General features: G+C 40.4%; 1 protein-coding gene and 1 long non-coding RNA gene across 2 annotated transcripts in view; one reads left to right on the forward strand and one right to left on the reverse strand.

Annotated features, from left to right (window-relative positions):
- Nucleotides 1-226: 226 nt before the first annotated feature.
- LOC126815096 (solute carrier family 23 member 1) overlaps nt 227-23,218 on the reverse strand; it is a 38,831-nt gene continuing 15,839 nt past the window's right edge. The window contains exons 2-11 of the mRNA XM_050540633.2: nt 21,868-22,025; nt 12,618-12,715; nt 11,350-11,441; nt 7,262-7,443; nt 5,877-5,997; nt 5,327-5,483; nt 4,405-4,658; nt 2,604-2,877; nt 1,241-1,336; nt 227-462 (exon numbers count right to left, since the gene is read on the reverse strand). Coding sequence (XP_050396590.2) covers nt 266-462; nt 1,241-1,336; nt 2,604-2,877; nt 4,405-4,658; nt 5,327-5,483; nt 5,877-5,997; nt 7,262-7,443; nt 11,350-11,441; nt 12,618-12,715; nt 21,868-22,025 — 1,629 coding nt within the window. The 3' untranslated portion in view covers nt 227-265. The remainder of the gene's footprint in view (nt 463-1,240; nt 1,337-2,603; nt 2,878-4,404; nt 4,659-5,326; nt 5,484-5,876; nt 5,998-7,261; nt 7,444-11,349; nt 11,442-12,617; nt 12,716-21,867; nt 22,026-23,218) is intronic.
- LOC126816877 (uncharacterized) lies at nt 14,345-16,463 on the forward strand. Its single transcript, XR_007678635.2, has 3 exons — nt 14,345-14,421; nt 15,619-15,675; nt 16,301-16,463. It is a non-coding gene; the product is annotated as an uncharacterized LOC126816877 (long non-coding RNA).

The following is a 23,218-nucleotide window of genomic DNA, read 5'->3' on the forward strand; positions in this document are numbered from 1 at the left end:
CCTACGCGCAAGCGAATTATTGAAATAAAATTAAAAACAATATGTTAGTCCCGAAATGACCTAGTTTGTGTCGAGTGGACGTTAAACCCCATTTCTCTCTCTCTCTCTCTCGCACTTCTACAGACCCTCCTTTTCTCTCTCTCCATCGGAAATTTCACATAAAATAAAAACATTCAACGGAAAAAGATAAGAAACGTACCGGTATATTCATGACAAAAATATTAAATAACATTACAAATGTACACGTATTTATTTCATATTATAATTATTTCGTTTGTGTGTCTTTCTCTGGGAAGTACGGCAATATTGGGCAATATTTTGCAAACCTCGATGACTTTATGAAATTTGGAACCCATGGTATGTCATAAACCTCCATCCCCTCTTCATATTCTACTTTATGGTCCCCGACTTGTGTCCCTTCGCCTTCTAGTTGGGCTATTAAACCGCGTTCTTGTATCGTTCCTGGAATATGAAAATAAACAGACAGTAATAACAGATTTTGATAGCGGCTGAACACAAAATTTCACACACTGAAAGATGTTGATGTTCTTAGTGTTTAACGTTCGGCTTCCACCGAAGGTGATATCGCAGACAAGTTGTCTTTTTTTTATTTTCATTATCTTAGCGCACGCGCAGGGGTCTTTCCTGTTGGAGGAAACTGGAGTACTCGGAGTAAACGCACGAGGTTGAGAAGGCGCTCCTATCTCCAAGCCACATACGCTCACACCAGGGATCGAAAACACAACCGCAAGCCAGAGGTGACCGGTCAGCTAGAGGTCGAAGCGTGACACTCTAGACCACTAGGCTATACCAACGCCCCTCACACATTGAAAGATAGCACAGACTCTTCTTATAGGAAAGACGCTGGCTCGGTGTTGGCCGGGAAAGTTCATCGATATTTTCCGGCGTGGTTTTCCCTTGTCAGTGGTGCAGTACGGGAGACCTGACAAGGAGAGCTGTCTAGGCGTTCGGATTATACTATAAAAACCCGAGGTCTGGTGTGCACGTAAACGACCTCTTGACAGTTGGAGTGCGATACAAGATTGGCAGTTGGAATGCGATACAAGAGTAGGCTGTAGCGCCGCTGTCCGGGCAAAATTTCCCTCATAGCAAGGACGTTAAACCCCATTTCATTATAAAGTAGTTAAACCAGTACGACTCATTGTATACACGTGAACGCTGCACCAGTCTGGCTAATAACGTCAACTATTCAATAAGTTTAAACATCTCAACGACCTACCTTTAACAGTATTGTCGAGAAAACAGGCCACGACTCCAGCTACAAATATACCATTAGCTAACAACATGGTTAAAGTTCTATCCAATTCAGGTACTCCTAAAGATAAAGACACAAAAGGTTTGTGAGAGGACATGATAAGAAACAAATATTTAGTGCAACAAAAAAAGAAAAACAAAAAAACCCCCAAAACCCACAGTCATTTTTCCAAAATATAAGGTGAACATCAATTTTTTTATTGTCGGTTCTTGGTTTGACGGACCACCTAACCCTTACTGTAAAATACCAACTGAATACCTGGAACAAAGCTTGATGATTTTTAGACCAGGGGCTTATCTTGAAAAAATCATAGGACATAATTTAGTTCTTGGTCAATCGGAAGGCTAAGATATTTTTACTTTCGTTTTCTTGAAAAAAAAAGCCCCTGCGTTCTCAAAGCGCTACCCACCGTTCTTCCTGTTCTTGGGGGCGACATACTTTGAAAAATGTCTAAAGCTCTACAAATACAAGTAGAATCGGCATGAAACTGGACATGATTGTTCCTTTGGTAATCGTGCAGCGATTGGCGGATTTCGATGTTTGATATCAAATCACAATTCCAAGATGGCGGCGGTGACGTCATGCTCAGATCCATATCATTCCCCAGTCTCGTTATCCTGCGAGGCGAGGAAGGTAAGGAAAGACAACTCTGTTTGGGAGATTGGGTCCATGTTTACTTGGTATGACGTCACACGTACAAGATAGCGGTGGTGATGCCAATCTCGGTTCATGGTCCATAGTATGCTACTCAGGATGATTAAAACACTGACTTACTATAGCCAGGAGGTCCAGGGTCCATCCATCATTGAGTCGACTGGCGTGGTTTCGAATTCTCGGTTGTACGTGACAAGGAGTAGGGTCGCCTGTCCAGCCTCGTGGGTTTTCTCCGGGTCCTCCGGTTTCCGCCCACTGCTAAAGACCCCTATACGCAAGCGAATTATTGAAATAAAATTAAACCATATGTTAGTCCCGAAATGACCAAGTTTGTGTCGAGTGGACGTTAAACCCATTTCTCTCTCTCTCTCTCTCTCTCTCTCTCCCAGGATCCATCCAGGAAATGGCCATAATGCAGGACGAAGGGCCTGACAACGAGCAGAGTCTAGTCGATGGGACGAAAACCCAAGGTCCTATGTACACGTCGACATGCACGTAAAATAATCTATAACAGTTAAAATTTGCAATAAGACTAGACCGTAGCGCAGGTATGTGAGCAAACTGCCATATAAAAAAACTGCAAAGCGTTTATTCGTCTTCAATCGCACATTAATTTATAAATTGGTACAGAACATTAGGACGTTAAAACCCCATTTCATTTTATTTATCTTACCTGTATCAATTGCCTCTGGGTTGTTCTCTACCCAATAGGGTGACATAAAACCCACCAATATACTGATACCAAGTATAGCCAGGTTCCGGGTACTGTTTAAATCGATAAATTGTAATTGAGATAGAACGATACCGAAAAATATTCCAAAATATAATATCATGGTACCGCCCAAAACACTGTAAGGTATGGTGATGAATGCGGCATTTAATTTTCCTAATACAGCGAACAACATGTAGATGAGAGCTAATACCTGAAATACCCTTCTACTCGCAACCTGGAAAAAAATAATCAAGTTTATGCTGACAAACACCTGAGGTCCTATCTTATACTTTCAACAAGGAAATAAATGTTACTAAATATATACAATATCATTATTTCAATCCAAACATAAGACTAACTAGTGGGGCGGTTAAGGAAGAATTTTTGGTAGAATCGTGCATTTTGGGTTAAAAGCATGAAACTTGGCACATAGATGGCATCAACCCTACTGATTATTTTGGGATGTGGTCGTTACGGCCATCTTTTCCAAAATGGCCGCCTATTCATTGATATACATATAACAAGGGGTGTCACAATAAGACATCTTTTTACAAATCATTTCAGGCCAGCAATTTCCAGATGCAAAATTGCTAGCTGAACACGATTTTGGAAAAAAGATTTATCTATGACGTCATTTTCGTTTGGGGTTTGCCTGATTTAAAAAATGGCCGCCAAAATTTGAAGAAAAATGAATTTCCAGATAGGATGGGTGATTATCACGCAATGTATGCCTTGTAATATATCAAATATAAGGTTTTTATTGTAATTGAACTGAAAAATAATCTCTTAAAATAGTTTCCCCAAATCCAAGATGGCAGAAATTCAAAATGGCGGCCAAAATATACCCAAAATTGCGGAAAAGATGGCCGTAACGACCACCAGGGAGAGCTGCTGAGGTGGATCCACATCCCAAAATAATCAGTAGGGTTGATGCCATCTATGTGCCAAGTTTCATGCTTTTAACCCAAAGTGCACATTTTTTTGCTTAACCGCCCCACTAAACGTGTGGGTGTGTTTCTTGAAAACAACTATTAAATATACATTATGCAAGAGCCTGAAATGTTATCTAAATTATTAATTAGACATTAATTAACCTATCCAGACCATAATCAACTCTCGATGGCATCGCTAGCCTGCGATCTTTAGAGGATTATGAGCCGATTTACTGCATAACTTTCCTTCACGATTTAATGATTAAATGGATCATCGAGACTATGCTGTTTATCGTACTGACTTTAGTAATGATGATCGAGTCTAGGCGGAAATTTTCGGCTCATAGTGGATCAATTTGAATGAAATTTTCAGCAAATTACCTTTACATTATCTAGTTTTTAACTATTATAATGAGAACTACCAACTCGTTATCGAATCTCCCATAATGTATCTTTAAATGGGTAGGACTCGTAAATTGAATCTTAAAACATCACAATTTCAGCAAGGGAAACCGTGTAATAGAAACACCAAGCTAAAGGGAGAGAAAAATTGGGTTTAACCTCCATCCGACACAAACTATGTATCTTCGGGACTAACATTTGGTTCAATGTCATTTCAGTAATTCGCGTAGGGGTCTTTAGCAGTTTGGTGGTGGGGGGGGGCTAGAGGACCCAGAGAAAACCCACGAGGTTGGACTGGCAACCATGCGCCTTAATTCTAGGGGTGTGTATAGATGTATTTTATGGCTTTATTTTAACATATTTTAAACATATGACTTAAAACAAATGCAATTATCGCTTGAAAGATAAGTAGATGAAATGATAAAAACCTTAGTTATTCCTATAGCACCAATATTGCCACCATACGAGTTGGTGCCGTGTCCAGCTCCAGTCATACCAGCAAAAAAACTCATTAAACCTTCCCAGAATATTCCACGATTCATGGCATGGGCTGGTGGGAAGGGAACAAAACACATCCTGGCGCATGCGTTGTAATCGCAGATAGAATCCACTATGGACATGATTGTTGCAACAAAAGCTCCTATAAATGCGGCTGTGTCGAATCTAAAACTTCCGAATTGACCTATAAAAGAGAGAGAAAGAAAGATGAGGTTTAACGTCCACTTGACACAAACTATGTCATTTCGGGACTAACAAATAGTTGAATTATATTTCAATAATTCGGTTGCACGTAATAGTCTTTAGCAGTGGGAGTAAATCGGAGGAACCGGAGAAAACCCACGAGGTTGGACAGGCGACCCAACAGACTCAATGACACACCTTATGATACAGCGCGGCCGTGCTAACCATTCGGCCATCCAATCCCCCGACCTATAAAAGAATACATCATCCTAAAGACACACCATTATTACACATGTATAAATCTAAAGATGAACAAGAAACACACAAGAAATCAAGACCACATTTAATTTGGAATGTTGGTGGCTAGGGATCTCATTTTAGTTATTCGTATATTGTGATTTCAAATGTCGATATATGTTTCTTTGAGTATTTTATCAAGAAAGATATCAAGGTCACATTTAATCTGGAATGTTGGTCGCTATTAAGGTTTCCATAATTCCCATATTGTAATTTCCATAGTCTATTAATTCTTGGAGTATTTTATCATGAACAATGCCTTATAATATATAGTATTTTAACCTGTATTTCAATATACTAGACTATATTATTTCAAATTTCCAGAATCCTAATTACTGGGTCCTCAGCCTAGGTCCAGGTAAAAATACATACCTGGATAAGGGAAAAAGAACCAAGGATTGGTTGTGAGAATTTGATTCCGAGCATCGGTTCTAGCATAAAACTGGACACTATTTGGATCACTGGATAATACTCCGAAATTAGTAAAAATGGCGCTTAACGCCCATCCGAACAATACTGATATCAAAATCTGAAAGAACAAATTAAATACAGATATCAAAATCTAAAATAACAAATTAAATACAGATATCAAAATCTAAAAGGACAAATTACAGATGTCAAAATCTGAAAGGACAAATTACAGATGTCAAAATCTGAAAGGACAAATTAAATACTGATTTTATACCTTTATTTAAAGAGAGAATGGAAAACTTGAATGTTCATCAATTTAAATTTGAATAAAGATACTTTTTTGTCTTCAATAAATGTAATTGTAGGGTTTGTGACTCTGGAGTGGAAGGTGAAAGAGGGTTGTATACCTATAAGGTTTTAATACCCCAACGTTTCACACCGTTGTTGTTGTCAGTACTTAATTGTCACTATGGAAAACACCGAAGTCAGACAGTCAATAAAACAACCTTACCGAAAACACCTGATGTAATGGATACCAGAAGATGTGGAAACCTCTGCCCCTAGTCCAGAATGGAATCGGCGTCTTTTTTCCACTTAGATACAATGATAAAATTACACCACAAACTGTAGTCCTGTAAGGGAAATAGATAAACTTGTAACGGGGTAGGATGGCAACAGAATACGGAATTATCACTAGCAGGGGAAAGAAAACTAATCACTTAGGGTCTTAGTGAACGGTCAGAAATGAACTAGACTCTTTTGCTAGGTTCTCAATGTCGTGCGATGCGTTACGATTGTCTCTGAAATTTCAGGATGGATACGAGGTGATGCGAGTTAATATGTTCTGGTACGATTTGGTGCACTTGGATGCGATATGTAACGATTGCACGATTGATACGATCTGTCAAGATCTGGTCTCAGATGCGTTCCGGTAGGAAATGAAATGAAATGAAATGGGGTTTAACGTCCTACTGTTCTGCTCCTATGCTGGGCTATTGAAGACGGGCATACGCCATACAGTGTGCTATGAGGGAAATTTTCCCCAGGCAGCGGCACTATCGCCTACTCTTATATCGAATTCCAACTGCCAAGGGATCTTTTACGTGCATTCCAATGTATACACGGGGCCTCGGTTTTTCATCCCATCCGAAGGAACTAGACAACTGTCCTTGTCAGGCCCTCCGTCCTGCATCACTGACAAGGGGGAACCACGCCGGAAAATCTGGATGAACTTTCTCGGCCAATGCAGGGATCGAACACCCGACCTCCAGGCTAGCTAGCCAGCGTCTTACCCACTTAGCCACGTGATCCCCTCGTTCCGATAGGACTACCCCTATTGGGTCCACGATCTGGTACGTGCAGATACGTTCGGGTACGTTTCGATATGATCACCAGGAATCGATGCGGTTTTTGTTTGGCATTCGAATAAGATTGTGGGCGCGATGTCTTTCACTCTCGGTCACGATTGGGACCGAGAGTGGTCACGATTTGAGCCACGACGGGACATCGACGGGTATATATACAACCCGACTGACCATGGAAGTCATTGTTTTCTATAATTCTACAGAGATCGCAGAGCGTGATTTCTGTCTTGTTCAAGGCATAAGCCGATCACCACGATTTGGAAGCACGATTAGATAATTAATCGTGTTGACCGTAGAACATTTGTGAACCGTCATAAACATGTTTACGATCAACACGATTGTTACAACCGACCTCAATATAAGATAAGACCTGATAGGTTCAGCACGATTACTCTGCGATTAAAACCATGATTTCAAGTAGAATGTCGTGGGCGTTGAGTGAGAAAAGCTAGTGGGATTTGTCAAACATAGTTGAACCGTCGATAGGTGATTCAGCGCAATTGGATCCTTGTTATATTTCAGAAATACTTACGCCACAGCAGTTCCCCAAAAGGATTCGGCAAATTTCACTGTCACCCTATGCATATAAAGTACAGCTAGCATCAAAGAAGGCACAATTGTGATTGGTCCAACGTATCTTGCTATAACGCCTACTAATCCGGTAAGACCAATCAGAAGATGAAGAATACCAGCTACCATTAAACTGCCCTGCAACTATAAAATGTTTTGTTTTCTTTGGTGGAAGTGGACGTAAAACTCCAGGAACAAACGTAATACTCATTTCAAAGCAGGCTTGTCTCTCCTACATAACACCGATTTATAATAAATATTTTTTGGTGTATATGGGTGGGTAATACTATATGCCGGAAAACACAGGAAAACACCGAAAAATACCGGAAAACTACTGGAAAACACCATGTTGTACAGAATACCGGAAAACACTAAATACCGGACCCTCATCCTAACCGTAACCGTAACCCAACCCTAACCCTAGTATTTAGTGTGTTTTCCGGTATTTAGTGTTTTTCCGGTGTTTTCCGGTATTCAGTATAACATGGTGTTTTCCGGTTGTTTTTTGGTGTTTTACTGTATATAGTGTTATCGTATATGGTTATATTGGACAGTAACTATATGAAAATGTTGCGAGACTCTAATAGGATACATTTCCTCCTTTGGACTAACGAAGAAAAAAGAAATATCAAAAACTTTGACTTATACAGAGAGAATTTATAAACATTGCGAACATACAGACGGAGCAGTGGGTGTAGAGCAGAATGACGTCAATGTAGCCTTTAATCTACGGAAACAATGATATTAGAATTTTTTTTTTCGTTGTATATTTCTTCATTATTACAATACATTTGATTAAGAAATAAATTCTTTATAAAAAACGACAGAAATGATGATCAAAATAGACTTTTATTAAAAAACACTTTTTCATAAAATATCCACCGGATGTATTTATCTACTTTGTTAGAGTTTCCCTATAACCCGACGTCTTTAAGAAATAGGGTATTATGTTTTCAAGTCAAATTATAACAATATGTAATCTAAAATAAACTTTACAAAACGAGATGTGCATTCGCATTCGCCAATTTGATCACAAAGGACGGACCAAAACAATATATTTGTTTAGTTCAAGCGGTGTTATCACTCCTGCCCAAAACGTAAATCCAATTCATTTTGAATAATATTAGATTTCATATAACCAATTATAGCGAAATGAAATGGGGTTTAATATCCTGACTGGGCTAATGAAGACGGGCATACGCCATACAGTGTGCTATGATGGGCATTTTGCCAGGGCAGCGGCTCTACGGTCTACTCTTATATCGAAATCCAACTGCCAAGGGATAGTTTACGTGAACGCCAATGTGTACCTGATACCTCAGTTTTTCATCCCATCCGAACAACTAGGCAGCTGTTTTCGCCAGGTCCTTTGCCCTGTGTCACACCGGAAAATCCCGATGAACTTTCTCGGCCAACACCGGGTGCGAATCCGCGACCTCCAGGCTAGCGAGCCAGTGTTTTATCAAATTTTTATGGGGGAGGGGGGGAGTGTGTGGTATCGTGCCTAGTCCGTGTCAAAGCAAAGCGAGTGGGTTCCCTTGGGATGTATGAGGAAGAATGCGAGGGAGAGAAATAATGAAAAGCATAGTAATTGTAATTCACATTCCTATGTCCAGTTATTGAATAAATATGGTACGAGTATAAATACCACACGTAACATTATTTTGTGCACCCGCCACCGTAGTCAAATCACCCGCCACCGTAGTCAAATCACCCGCCACCGTAGATCAAATCACTTCAAACTGAGCATTGTGGCTTTTATACCAACCCACGTAGATCCACGAAATTCTTTTTAAAACAAGAACGAGTGTACCATAGACCAGGAAACGAGCAAGAAGTCAAAGCCGCCATCTTCGTTTTGTGACGTCAAAAATGAAATGAAATGAAATTGGGTTTAACGTCCTACTGTTCTGCTCCTATACTGGGCAAATGAAGACGGGCATATGCTATGAGGGAAATTTTGCCCGGGCAGCGTCACTATCGCCTACTCTTATATCGAATTCCAACTGCCAGGGGATCTTTTACGTCCATTCCAATATATACACGGGACCTCGGTTTTTCGTCTCATCCGAAGGACTAGATAGCTGTCCTTGTCAGGCCCTCCGTTCTGCACCACTAACAAGGGGAAACCACGTCGGAAAAGTGACGTCAAATCAAGGTCCGTCAATCGAGGAATAACAAGAACAACGAGACGATTAGCGCTTGGTGCACGTGAGGGGGCGGGGGTCAAGTTGTTTAACGCATGGGCGTGAAATCTCGATGTTTGTCATTGAGTCGAGTGGCGTGGTTTCAATTCCTCGCTTAAAAGTGACAAGGAGTAGGTCGCCTGTCCAACCTCGTGGGTTTTCTCAGGATCCTCCTACTGTTAAAGATCACTACGCGCAAGCGAATTAGTTAAATCAAATTGAACCAAATGAGCTGTTTTGTGTTGAGTACGACAATGTCTGTGTGGTTTGTCTTGTCCGCAGGTTTGTCTTGTTAATTTTGATTTGCGTACAGTGCGGTTCTTCTGCACTTACTATTAGAAAAAATTTGCATTACCCCATTTCCCAAGCTGCATGTCGTTAAATATGCAGTAATGAAATGGATAGTTTATTTGTTTTGGTTAAAAGAACCAATAACTATGAGGCTATGTTTACCACACACTTGACCTACTTTAACTATGAGGCTATGTTTACCACACACTTGACCTACTTTATAAACGGGTGTAAATAGATTATGTTAAAGAGGCATTATGCGAGAGCTAAATTCACTTTGCAAAGCGTTTTTCTGGCTTATTCCTAATATTACATAAATAATTATTAACACATTTATTCACTGGGCAATACCATAATCAACTCTCTAGAGCATCTGACGGCTTAGATATTGAGTGGATTAGACAATGTCCGCCATATCTGCGCTAAACGCTTTTACGTCGTACAAGCTGAAATTTACCGAAAATGCATGACGTCACGCATGAAGACTGTGGATAAAATGTCCAACATAATCGATATACACAGCTTTCTATTGTAATACAACCGATAAGGGTATCCATTAATAATTGTGCTTAGAATAAAGTCATTTGACTTTCAATATACATTTATTTTCCATTATTTATTTTTGAACTATTATAGCAAGAACTGACATCTAGCATAAATCGTGCACTCCTGACTGGAGGCGAAACTTGACTCAAAATATCAGAATGCATTTTCTCCAAATCGTGGAATACATTCCTGATGAGCCAAGATTTAACTGAAAACACCATGGATTGGCAGGAACACGATCGAGGTGACATGTTTATGTAAGGACTTATGTCCAGAATTCACCGTGTATAAAGGAATGAATCACTATGACAACCGCGGTGGCTCAATGAGACACTGGCTCACTATTATCGGAGTGTTCCGGGTGTTATCCCCGATGTGAGCCGAGAAAGTACCTCGGGATGTTCCCACCTGGTTTCCTCTTGTCAGTGGGTGGCGGAAAGGCTGCTTCTCTGGCACAATTGCTCTCACAGCGTGGCGTATACCGGTTTCGTTGCTTGGTGGATGCAGTGCGGTAGGACATTAACTCATTTGATGCCTTTTTTTAAAACAATATTTTTATTTGGGATATCCAATCTCATTAATATACAGATCTATATTTCGTTTCGTTTTTTATACTTTCGATGGCCTACACTACATGAAGATCTGACCGGTTGTAGCGATAGGTCGCGTCAGAGGTCATACGAGCGGCTTTTGACCCTATGACTTCAGACATTTGATTAACCAATCAGCATTGATGGTAATAGTGGATTACCTACAGTTCCGTGCAAAACACGCCTAAAGCTCGCCGTAACAGACCATTTCATTGGCTAATAGCTCACAACATTCAGAACACGTTAATGATAACAATTCTTCCAGATCCTAATGTAGTAAAGACAAGTAAAACGAAATTTTGAACTATAAAAACGAAACGAATTAGGATCAGATTGTCGGGATATCTAAATGGGATTAGGGAACAAACTTCCCCTATTTTCGTTCGCAGCCAACACCTAATCAAAGGTAAGAGTAGAATTCCAAATAAAATACCTACCTTTTCAAGTTGACCTAGAATGATTTCTTTGGGAACTGGTAGCCGTCCGTTTATATCGGTCATATTAACGGTGGAATTGGAGTATATTGACACTGGAGTTAAATTGACATTGTATAAGGTTATAATATGATACTGCAAAACAAGATTTTTTTGCGGCATAAAATTAATGCGAATGGCTCTGAAAATACTATAACATATATGAAGACAACAATAAACCAAAATTATCGGAGAAAAAAATAATGAGTTGACTCTTTTTCATCAAAACTTTGAACAAAATAAATGGAGATTTTAATTACACCAGATGTTTTTCTAATATGCTTACACACATAAAATCTAAAATTGATAATGCTATGGCATGATATGGCAAAGAATGCGATTTTTATGATATTAATTTCATACTCTAAACTACATCATTATACATTTATATTCTATGGGGAGCCAAGGGAGAAACGTATAGTTGTTCGGATGGGACGAAAAACCGAGGCCCCGTGTACACATTGGCGTGCACGTAACAGAACCCTGTTAGATTTCGAAATAAAGAGTAGGCCTTAAAGCCGCTGCCCGGGCTCAATTTCCCCCGTAGCATACTCCATGACGTATTCTCGTTTTCATTATCTCAGTGCGTGCATCAAAATCGGACGTTAAACGCCATTATATATATTCGATTACTGTTTAAAATATATAGATATCTTTAACGGTAACTTCGACAGATTTAAAATACAGATGTGACGTCATCCTTTGATGTTGGCATACCATTATTTCCAATAATGTACGGGCAACTTGCCAATCGTACATTATCTATACTAGATAAAATATTGGACTCGCGTGACGTATTTCATTGAAAAGCACGTGTGGGATAGTGTCTGTATTGTAAGTTGTTTAATGGTATCGAGCTAAAGACATTGCGTAATACATGTATATTGAAACAACACTCGGCTAACGCCTCCTGCAGTATCAATATATTACTTAATGTCTCGCACCCGACCATTAAACCATACATAACTACCACCAAGGGAATTGTTATGTCCCAGTTTCTTTGAAGTTAAAATTGTTCAGTTAATAGCCAAAAGGTGGAATTTTGTTATTTACTCGCTTCAGAAACTGAAGCGCAAGGAATGCCACAGCGAATATTTAGCATATATAAAGTACATTTAACAGGTAGGTATACAGGTATATCCATTTTAAAGGACAATTGGGTTATCAACCTTTCTGGGGGATCATATATGTTGGTCACTCAATTTGAACTTTCACTCTAAATCAACAATTACCTAACTCTTCCTTTGATGGGCAGCTCCATTCTTTTAAGGTCATTAGGCCAATTAGAGGTACTACGTAACTAGAACTGGGGCCTTGAAATATCGGTAATCTACAAAATAATAGAAAACATCAAAGATGATCTTTTTGTGACATTATCAAATAGATTATATAGAACTGCAAAAGCATCCGTGGTATTTTTTTTTAAAACCCTGTTCATCTCTTTTCCCGTGGAATGTTTGTAGAGATGGACATTTAATTTAAACAGGGATGAAGGTTACCTAGGATACCCTCACCCTTACAACCTGTCCAACGAGTGGCTATAATATTACATAGTGAGTTACCTGTTTTAAGGAAACACTCGGGTGGTAATTAACCTGTTTGTTATTAAAGGTTTGACAGAGAATTTATATTGATCCCGGAGAACGACCTAAAGCCCTTACGGCGCCATTGTTTTTCTGTGGCTTTTGCGTCCAAAATCAAAAAAAGGGCTATATTTTAAGGACACGCCTTCAAATTTCATATTACGTTGGTTAACAAAATATTTGTTGCCCCCTGAACTGAGTATATTAACAAGTATGAACATTCAGATGAGGCAATCCATAGGAAAAAACACGAAGAGGGGCAGTAAGTAGGGTCAACAGATCTTCTATACTCCCGCACTTAGCCCCTGTCAGATTGTCAACAAGTACTCGGGTACGCGATAGCAGCTAAAGTTTTTGACGGATTGTTTTCAAAATTTGTATGATGATTTCAGGTCTTTCGAGGATGACTTTTAGCGTTCTGCGATATTTGGTTCTAGATGTATCCACCGACCACCTCATCATGTCATCTGATAACGCGATAGAGGCGAAAATGTAGGTATGAACCACAAAAAGTATGAGCAGATGATCCCTATCGATTTTTAGCTTTTCCGCTGTGAGTTACTGCCCGTTTTTAATTCTCGGATCTTGAGTAACCCATATGGATCTTCTGGAAGCCAAAATGTTTCTCAAAATATTTAGTCGCAGACGAGAGGAAGAGAGGAGCAGAGACCTGCGTATGGACCCACTCGAGTTCAGCCGCTGCCGTGGCAGGAGGACGGATTGGTTGTCTTAATGTACCGATGTTAATGTTATGGTTTATATTCCCGATGTAGTTTAGTTCCTGTGGCAGGAGGACGGATTGGTTGTCCTAATGTACCGATGTTAATGTTATGGTTTATATTCCCGATGTAGTTTAGTTCCTGTTGTATTTATGTAGCTGTTTTATATACCTGATGTTAATAAATCATATATTTAATAAATTGATATCTGTTATCACTAAGATATATATACAGGTAAATAGTGTGGTGATAATTACATGGGCGGTTATATCGCGTACCCATTGAGATGCTTATAATTGTCCCTAAATGGGTACGTACGTTAATCCATACCATTTACGACCCTAATAAAACATCTGTCATCCGGTCGGATTATGTAATAATAAGTTATTGGCTGATAAATTCAAAGTTAGATCCACAGATGAATAAAAAATATTATTTCGAATGGTACACCAAATGTCAATTCCGTTTTCGTTTTTATTGCATCCGAAGTATATTTTAGAATTAATTTTATACCGGTGCAGAACTACTGTTAATTGCTAGTTAAATATATTCTGACTGTTTTATGTGCAAATCAATGGTCGGATAATTGGAAAATTATATTTGAATTATTGTTCTCTGTGACTATAAATATTTCTGTCTATTCTATTGATGATACATAGATTGTAAAGCACAACTGTTAATAATGGGAGTTTTACGGTTACTCCTTGTGATTTGTTTCATCGGACTTGTAACCAGTAAGTATTGTATTAATAACATATACTTGTCTTATTAACATGGGAGCCACGGTGGCTAAGTGGGTAAGACGCTGGCTCGCTAGTCTGGAGTTTGCGTGTTCGATCCCTGCCTTGGCCAAGAAAGCTTATCGGGATTTTCCGACGTGGTGCAGGACGGAGGGCCTGAAAAGGAGAACTGTTTATTCGTTCGGGTGGCGTGAAAATCCAAGGTCCCGTGTATACATTGGCATGTACGTAAATTCAGTATAAAGGTAGGCCATTGTGCCGCTGCAAGATTATGATTTAAAAAGCATGCGTTAGACCATTCGTTTGGCGTTAAACTCTATTTTATTACTAGCATGACCGTCAAATTTGTAGTTTTAGAACTAAAACTGTCCGTATTATGAAAACTTTAATAATCTGATGAATTCTGCACATTTTATAAGACACTTTTGGTTCCTTTGTTGAAACACATTCATCAATGCTTACAAATATACACCGTTTCAGGCATATGGCTGAACATTACCTGTCATATCAAGAACAAAAATTTACGAATCTTAATTAATCTCTAAAAATGGGCGATAAAACTAAATCTGATGTGTGACCATTTCCGCAAATGATGTTCTATTCGACTCTTGGTCACTTTTAGTTTAACCACGAAAGGTTCAAGACATCTGGTGTATATTTGACAGATCCCATATTATTATTTGTTGGCACTAACTTCGATTGGTCCCTGATCAAGCTGCGGACCTCGCGGATTCCTCGATAGAAAAATATCATCGCGAATACCAAGTCGCGTGGTTTCCAACTGAAATGTTTAGTTGTGGTAATCGAGTTGCAAGGTTCGTAGTTCAATATTAAGGTTGCTGGATCTTTCCGCTTTTCGGCTATGACCCAAACCCGTCTTATTTACGTTTTGTTCTTCCATTATGCCAGTGGGTTTGTTTTTCTTTGGTCTTCCGTGAGTTTTTCAGCTAAAATAAGCCTTGAATCGCTTTAAACGAATCTATTCCTTCACATCTGTGGTAAAGGGAGATAACTAGCCAAGAGTTTGGGAATTTCAGACTAACCTAGCAACGGCTAGATGTTCTAAAACTTGCAGTCGTTTCTCCGGGAAGATGAGAGTGACGAGAACATTAGATAACGTTCCTCGTTGTTTTGCGAAGTTCATATAGGTTGTATAATTTGTTTATAATACACCTTGTTTTTGCATTACAGGTGCAAGTATACGAAGCGATGGCGCTGGATCATTGCAGCCACGTGATGAGCAGTCAGGTAATGTTATTGTTATTCGTTGTTGTATCCAACTTTATAAACACTACTCAATGTTCAAGGGCGGATCCAGAGACATGGATGGGAGGGGCGGGGTGCACGGGCGGCGAAGCCGCACGCCGCGAGCGCCGAAGACGCGAAGCGCACAACGGGAGGTCCGGGTATAGAAATCCAGATGGGGGAGGGGGGCAGCGCCGGATGCGCCCCACTAGTGAGTGGCCTGGGGTCACGTGTACTCGTTGGCGTACACGGAAACGAATCCAAGACAATTAGAATTGAATGGAGCAGAGGCTGACACTTGTCAGAGAGGGCGTTCCTTCATAGCATATGTTCTATAAATGTTCGCCCATCCCCACCCTCACTGCCAAAGACCACGACGTGCAAACGAATTATTTAAATAACATTGAACCATATGTTAGTCCCGAAATGACCTAGTGTGTGTCGAGTGGACGTTAAACCCTATCTCTCCGCTCCACCTTGCGGGGCTTCTCCTGGTCCTCGGATTCCTCCCACTGCTGAAGACCCCTACGTAGGTGCATACTCTATATAATATTATGTTTTAGGATTAATGTAGTCTATACGTCATGTTGTTTGGAACAGTGTTTGTAGTCGATATTTCATGTTTCAGGATTAACGGAGCCCGAAAGTCGCCCTGGTCAGTGTCTTTATAAGGGTGTGTGGCACGATACCGACAAGAGTTTTAGTGATGATTGTAATACCTGCGGATGCACTGAAACTGGGATGGTATGGTGCACCCTCGTGTTTTGTCATGTACTATGAGTGATAATAAAAAGCGATATAAAGTGTTACATGGATATTGTCTGTTATAGTTTTGTCATTTCTAAAGCCGTGTCCACGAAGTGCCGTTTTTCAAACTTATTAAAATGACATTGAGGAGAGCGAGAGAGAGAAAGGGATGTTTAACGTCCACAAACCAGGTCATTTCAAGACTAACATATGGTTCGATTTTATTTCAATAATTCGCTTGCGCATAGGGTTTTTAGCAGTGGGAGGAAACCTGAGGGCCCGGAGAAAACCCACGAGGTTGGACAGGCAATCCTACTCCTTGTCACGTACAACCGTAGAATCGAAACCACACCAGTTGACTCAATGACAGACCTTATGATACAACGCGCACACGCTAATCATTCGGTCACCCCCCCCCCCCCCAGTGGCGGCGCCAGCCGTCGGTGATTGGAGGGGCAAAGCTGGGGCAAAGTCCAAGGTTAATGGGGCAAAGGCACGAGCTTTAACTAGGGGTAGGGGGCCTCCCCCAGAAAATTTTGAAAAACAGGCTGCCGGAAATGCAGCCTGGCAGTATTTCAGGCACTGATCGATGAGGTAAAGTGTCAAACGAACGGACTTGCGAATCACGACGAAGCCCACTCAAGAGCGTCAAAGTAAGGAGTCCACCCCCAGAAAATTTTGAAAAATAGACTGCCGGAAATGCTGTCTTACAGTATTCTGTCAGGCACCGATCGTCGAGATAAATAGATCTGACCAGATACCGTCCGTCGCCTGATCACTAGTTTATCCGACTAGAGAACAAAATGTCAAACGAACGGACTTGCGAACCTCAACGAATCCCCCTTGTGAGCGCCAAAGTAGCGAGTCCATTGGGGACCTCGCCAAGAAAATTTTGAAAAATAGACTGTCGGAAATGCTCTACAACATGCAAGTTTATGACTGAGTGGGGATGTGGGATTTATTCACCGTAGAAGGTATTGATTACCGAAACGTATCCTTGCCCCCCCCCCCCCCCGGACAAAAACACCAGGATCGAACCCGTGTATTCTTCGATAAGGAGCCAGTACTTTAATTACTCACTGTACAACCATGGATCCCTACTATTCAAATGCAAAAAAGATGTCATTAGCATGAAATGGATTTTTTTTAAAGGGACTATCCCAATTTTAACAGAGTTCCCCAATAAAAGGCCGTGTCGGTATGCAATTGAAGCGCCAAAATATAGAGGAATGGTGTATATATCTTGTCTCATAATGTCAGCTCAAAATATTGAGTAGTTTGTACGTGAGCGTCAAAACCGCTTCGGGTCATTATTTTCGTTGAGTGACCTCATAATTTTTGCCGTTCCTTTAGGGGTCAATACAGTACATGACGAGTGCTGTACTTGATAGTGAAAGGTAAATTTCGCCTCCACGCTATGTTTATAAAATAAAAGTCTGGCTTTATCCAGACACCGTATACTACAGCTTGGGACACCGGTCTCAATTTCCTGATGAAGATTGACGGGTTTAAGTTGTTTGAAAACGTATTAAGTATATCAAGTTATTCATTCCCTTGGGATGGACTGTGATATCCCCGAATTGGGTCCATGGGACACAGTCCTCATGCTTTCTGCATACCAGGCAGATTTGGTCGCTGTATACAGATTTGCATATACGTATACAATGCTTGGTGGTGAGAGGGAGAGAGAGAAATGGGGTTTAACGTCCACTCGACACAAACTAGGTCATTTCGGGACTAACATATGGTTTAATTTTATTTCAATAATTCGCTTACGCGTAGGGGTCTTTAGGTCTTTAGCAGTGGGAGGAAACCGGAAGACCCGGAGAAAACCCACGAGGTTGGACAGGCAACCCTACTCCTTGTCACGAATGCTTGGTGGTACCAGCTATGTGTTTTTCAATAATCATAGTGTGGGACTTCCTTTTTTAAAACCTCCGTTTGAGACTTGCCATTTGGTAAGAGAAATACGTTGTCTACGGGGTCCCGGACTAGGTGTGTATACTCCCATATTGCAGGAGAGGTCGATCTGCATCCATATCAGCAATCAAAGTCTTGCCAGCGAATATGGTTCACAGTGGAAATAATACTTTTGTGTATTTCAGTAAATATGTAAATAGTGTAATGAGTTAATATAAATCTTGAATCACTTCCATTTTGGCAGTGCTATCTTCCAAGGCATATTTTAAGGAAAGCTACCCTCGAATTTCTTGTTGGTTGAGTAATCCGTGAATAAAAACATTTTAAGAAATTGACTGCTATACATTTTTTGGTGTACATCCTTATAACACATTCCCTCATTCTGTTAGACCTTTCCATTGTGAATGTATTCACTGTTCGTATACATACACGCTAAAATGTACACGGGACCTCGGTTCACTGTCAGGTTTCTCTATCTCCATAAACAGATTATATTGTGTTATGCTAACTATTTTAATCTTAGATCATCCCGGATTAAGATACATTATATACGATTCGTTACGCGAGAGCTTGTTCATTTTATTCTGATTTTTTTAAGTAGATCGAGGTATTTGTCATCTAAGCTCCAACTACAGGGATACTTGCGAACTAAACTTATTAAAACCTTTAAAAAGTTTTATGGGCGTCATATTGACTTGATTGTTAAATATAATATTCAAAAAAAGTAGGGGATATTTGATTTTTAAGTGTTATTAAAGTCACCTAATGAAACTGACGAAGAAACAAATGACAAAATGAAATGAAGTTCACATTCATCGATTTATTCCAAATGATCGTTAGACTAAGTAAGGCACAGACTGGCCATTATAAGGGTTAAATGATACCCGGGGTCAAACAGCAAAGTTACCACAGCATCACAACCAAGTCAGTAACGGGTAAATCCTCCTCTGTTTGCCAAACAAGCATTGATCCGACGTGGCATACTCCTAATGAGACGTCTAAGGTCATTTTGGTCCAGATTGTCCCATTCCTGTTGCAACGCAGCAGCAAGTTCTTGGACATTGGCAGGACGTTGTTGACGTTGACGTAACCTCTGTCCAAGCATGTCCCAGACATGCTCGATGGGGGAGAGGTCGGGACTCAGTGCTGGCCAAGGTAATGTGGTGATGTTCTGTTGTTGGAGGTAACCTGTAACGATCCTGGCCCTGTGACATCTTGCGTTTTCATCCTGGAAGATGAAACGGCGGCCATGACGTCGTGCGAACGGCACAACATGGACTGCCAAGATGTTGTCCCGGTAGTACTGGCCTGTAACACGCCCTGCAACAACATGTAAAGCCGTTCTTCCAGCAACAGTGATGCCTCCCCACACCATAACAGAACCACCCCCAAATCGATCATGTCTGATGACGTTAACGTCTTGGAAGCGCTCGTTTCGACGACACCACACCCTCCTACGTCTGTCCAAAAAATCAACAGTGAACCTTGACTCATCTGAAAACATCACATTGCTCCAGCGTCGATTATCCCAGTGTTGACGATCCCTACACCAACGACGTCTTGCCTGAATGTGATGATCTCTCAAACAAGGGATCACGCGAGGACGTCGGGCGTGAAGGTGACCCCTATGCAGTCGATTCCGAATCGTCTGGCCACTCACTCTCACACCAGTGTCTGTTTGAAGACGAGCGCTGATCTGATTTGCTGTGATGACACGATTTCTCAAGGCCAAGGTACGGATAAATCGATCCTGGGCTTGAGTTGTCGCCCTTGGTCGACCTGAGCGTGGTCTGTCCTGTACAGATTGTGTATCACGGTATCTGGACCATAGCCTGCTTATGACAGACTGAGAAACATTCATCGTCCGCGCCACAACCGCCTGTGTTGTGCCGATCTGTAGCATGCCAAGGGCACGTAACCTTTCATTTTGGGTAAGCCGACGCATATCAAAATTTGTTTTCTGGTCACTAAAACAATTAAACTGATGTTTCCACCCTGGAATTCAATGCCACAATGACTGTAACATTCAAAGTCAGAGTCGTGCAAATCTTGGGTTGGACCCCCATGATGATCCCAAGCATCACCTGCATTCCATGCGGTAGCTATTGGTGCGTTTGGCCGTCACATGTAACTGGAAATGTTTCTTCTGTTAGGTTCTATAGTGACTTTTTTCGTAGTCATTTGCATATTTTAGTATTATGCCCCCAAAATCAAATATCCCCTACTTTTTTTGAATAGTATATAACATGACTCTCTCGGCTATTATTCTAGATATATTTAATTGACGCGTATACTATCTCCCTGATAATGGTTGTCTACTACATCGTTAACACTGTTCATCACGTGCATTTTGCATACCGATAGTCCATTGGCCAATCACGCTATTTTACCGAGATTTCGCCTAATAGTTTGGATGCAGCTATGGCGGGTGTGGCGCCAGACAGGGTAAGCTTACTCTTCCGGACATCTGTTACTACTGTATGTCGTGTATTTTGTACACGGTGAACAGTCCATATGCTGATTACACTATTTTGCCTTATTACACTATTTTGCCTATACCGTTTTTTTTAGGACTTCGAATTTTGTCTAATGGTTTGGATTGTTCGTACTTAGTTTTATTTTATTTTATTGAAATAAAGAGCTGACCGTTCCTGCTTTAATAGTTCAAAGATAGATAATGATAAATTAATATAATATATTGAAAATTTCGTTCTAATTACTGTATTGTGAGTGCTTTTAGCAGTGTTGAAGATGGGCCTATCATGTGAATAAATGTCTAAATGATGATTTATATCAAATTTGAAGCCAGAAATAAGATCCGCAATAGGCAGATTAAGCACTTTCATAGTGTATCTTTAATTACATTATGGTGACAGTATCAAATCCATCAGCCACTATTTAGCTTCACTGTAAACGTTTTATTTTTAAGAGCACATATTAGTTTATGCAATCTAAAAAGTAATATGAAACATTTTAAAGGCAGGCCCCCTACCGAAAGGTAATAAAACAATGTACAATTGCCTCAAGAGTAATTTAATTAAGATCCGTAGTCCAAATAACAGTATTAATTTTATCAATTTTAAATACTGAAAATTGATAAGCTTTTGCTTAACCCTACTTAAAATCGTACCCAATTCAGTAACTTAAATTTGACATTTGAAACTTCCTTTGATTTTGTCTTTGTGACTATAAAACATAGGTTGCCAGGAAACAAATCATAAAAAACTACAGATCTCTTGATAAGGTTTGTGAGCTGTTTATACGAGAGAAACGGGTTTAACGTCCACTCAAAATAAACTAGTCGTTTCGGGACTAACATATTGTTCAATTTTATTTCTTTAGCAGTGGGAGGAAACCCGGGGACTCGGAGTAGCCCCCCCCCCCCTTGTTATCTCCTTTTGTTAATTTTAGGATTATTATCCATTTTTGAACGATTATAAGGAGAACAATTAAATCTATACCTAACTCTTTCATAATGCATCTTTAAGGAAAACCTGAAACCCTCAATAAACAACAATAGTTTCTCACCTGACTCCTACTGTACACATCAACATTGTTGCAATACCAGCCATCATGAAGGTTGTACTAAGAAGTTGAGCTTTAATTTCATCGTCATCTCTGGCACAAACAAGTTCAGCTACCAGTAATGATACAGACAGTGATGTGGACACTGGTAGTAAGGCTTGCTGAAACAACAAAGTCAGGGCAGTTATAAACTACAATGATTTCTGTAGACCGGTCTATGTGTGGTCATCCATAACTGACCAAAACAGGGGATAACAATTTGGACAAAATCGGACCACAATGGTCCAAATCGTCCTTTTAAAGGGACCATCCCGATTTTAACATCTCGAGTCCCCCAATGAAAAGTACGTGTACTTATGAAATTTAAGCGCCAAAAAAAGTTCATTTGCACTGAAAGTGAATGCGCAGTCATTATTGTATTATGAAAAGAAGCTTTTTACCTCCAGGGTCACTAAGTTTACATTTTAGCAAGTTTACATTTTTTATTGAAAGTGTGATTACTTTCGATCATTTTCAGCTTATTTTCATGATGCAAGAATGACTGAACATTCACTTTCAGTGCAAGTGAACCCATTTGACCTTTGACCCCGAATATCTCGACAACGCCCCAACGGCGGACTGATTACCACTCGGCATCGTATTCTACGCAAAATTTTACTCTAGAAAGGGGCCCCGAAGTCCAAGAAAAGAAGCACAGAATCGGAGAAAACGGACTTCATGGCAAGGTCACCAGTGCCCTAGTAGTAAGGTTAAGTGCATAGTGCATAGGCCACGTTTTTTTTGTTATCTTCTTTTAAACACGCCGTGCACTGGATATTCGTTAGCGTTGGTTACGATGGGTGGATTCTGAAGGTCCTGAGTTTCGTTCCCGGTGTTGGTCAAGAAAATTCATCGGGATTTTCCGGCGAGGTTTCTCCGTGTCAGCGGTGCAGGACGGAGGGCATGGCAATAAACAACGTATAGTCCTTCGGGTGGGACGAAAAACTCATTTCTCGTGTACACATTGGCGTAGACTTAAGCGAATACTTGACAGTTGGAATTCGATATAAGGTATGTCGTAGTAGCGCTGTCCGGGAAAAGTTTCCCTCGTAGCACAATGTACGGCGTATGTCTGTCTTCATTAGCCCAGTCGGAGCGGAACAGTAGGACGTTTAACCCATTTCATTTCGCCACACGGAAAATGTCAAATGCTTATCGTAAGCAATCAATTTGTTTATAACATGGGGATTAACATCTTATCTTTCTCCACCAACCAGGTTAATGAAGTGTGCTATGTGTGAAGTTTTGCCCGGACAGCGCTACGGCCAATTCCAACAGTCAGGATTACTTTTACGTGTACGATTCGGTTTATCTT

This window comes from Patella vulgata, chromosome 3 (genome assembly GCF_932274485.2).
Source record: "Patella vulgata chromosome 3, xgPatVulg1.2, whole genome shotgun sequence".
Classification (NCBI taxonomy): domain Eukaryota; kingdom Metazoa; phylum Mollusca; class Gastropoda; family Patellidae; genus Patella; species Patella vulgata.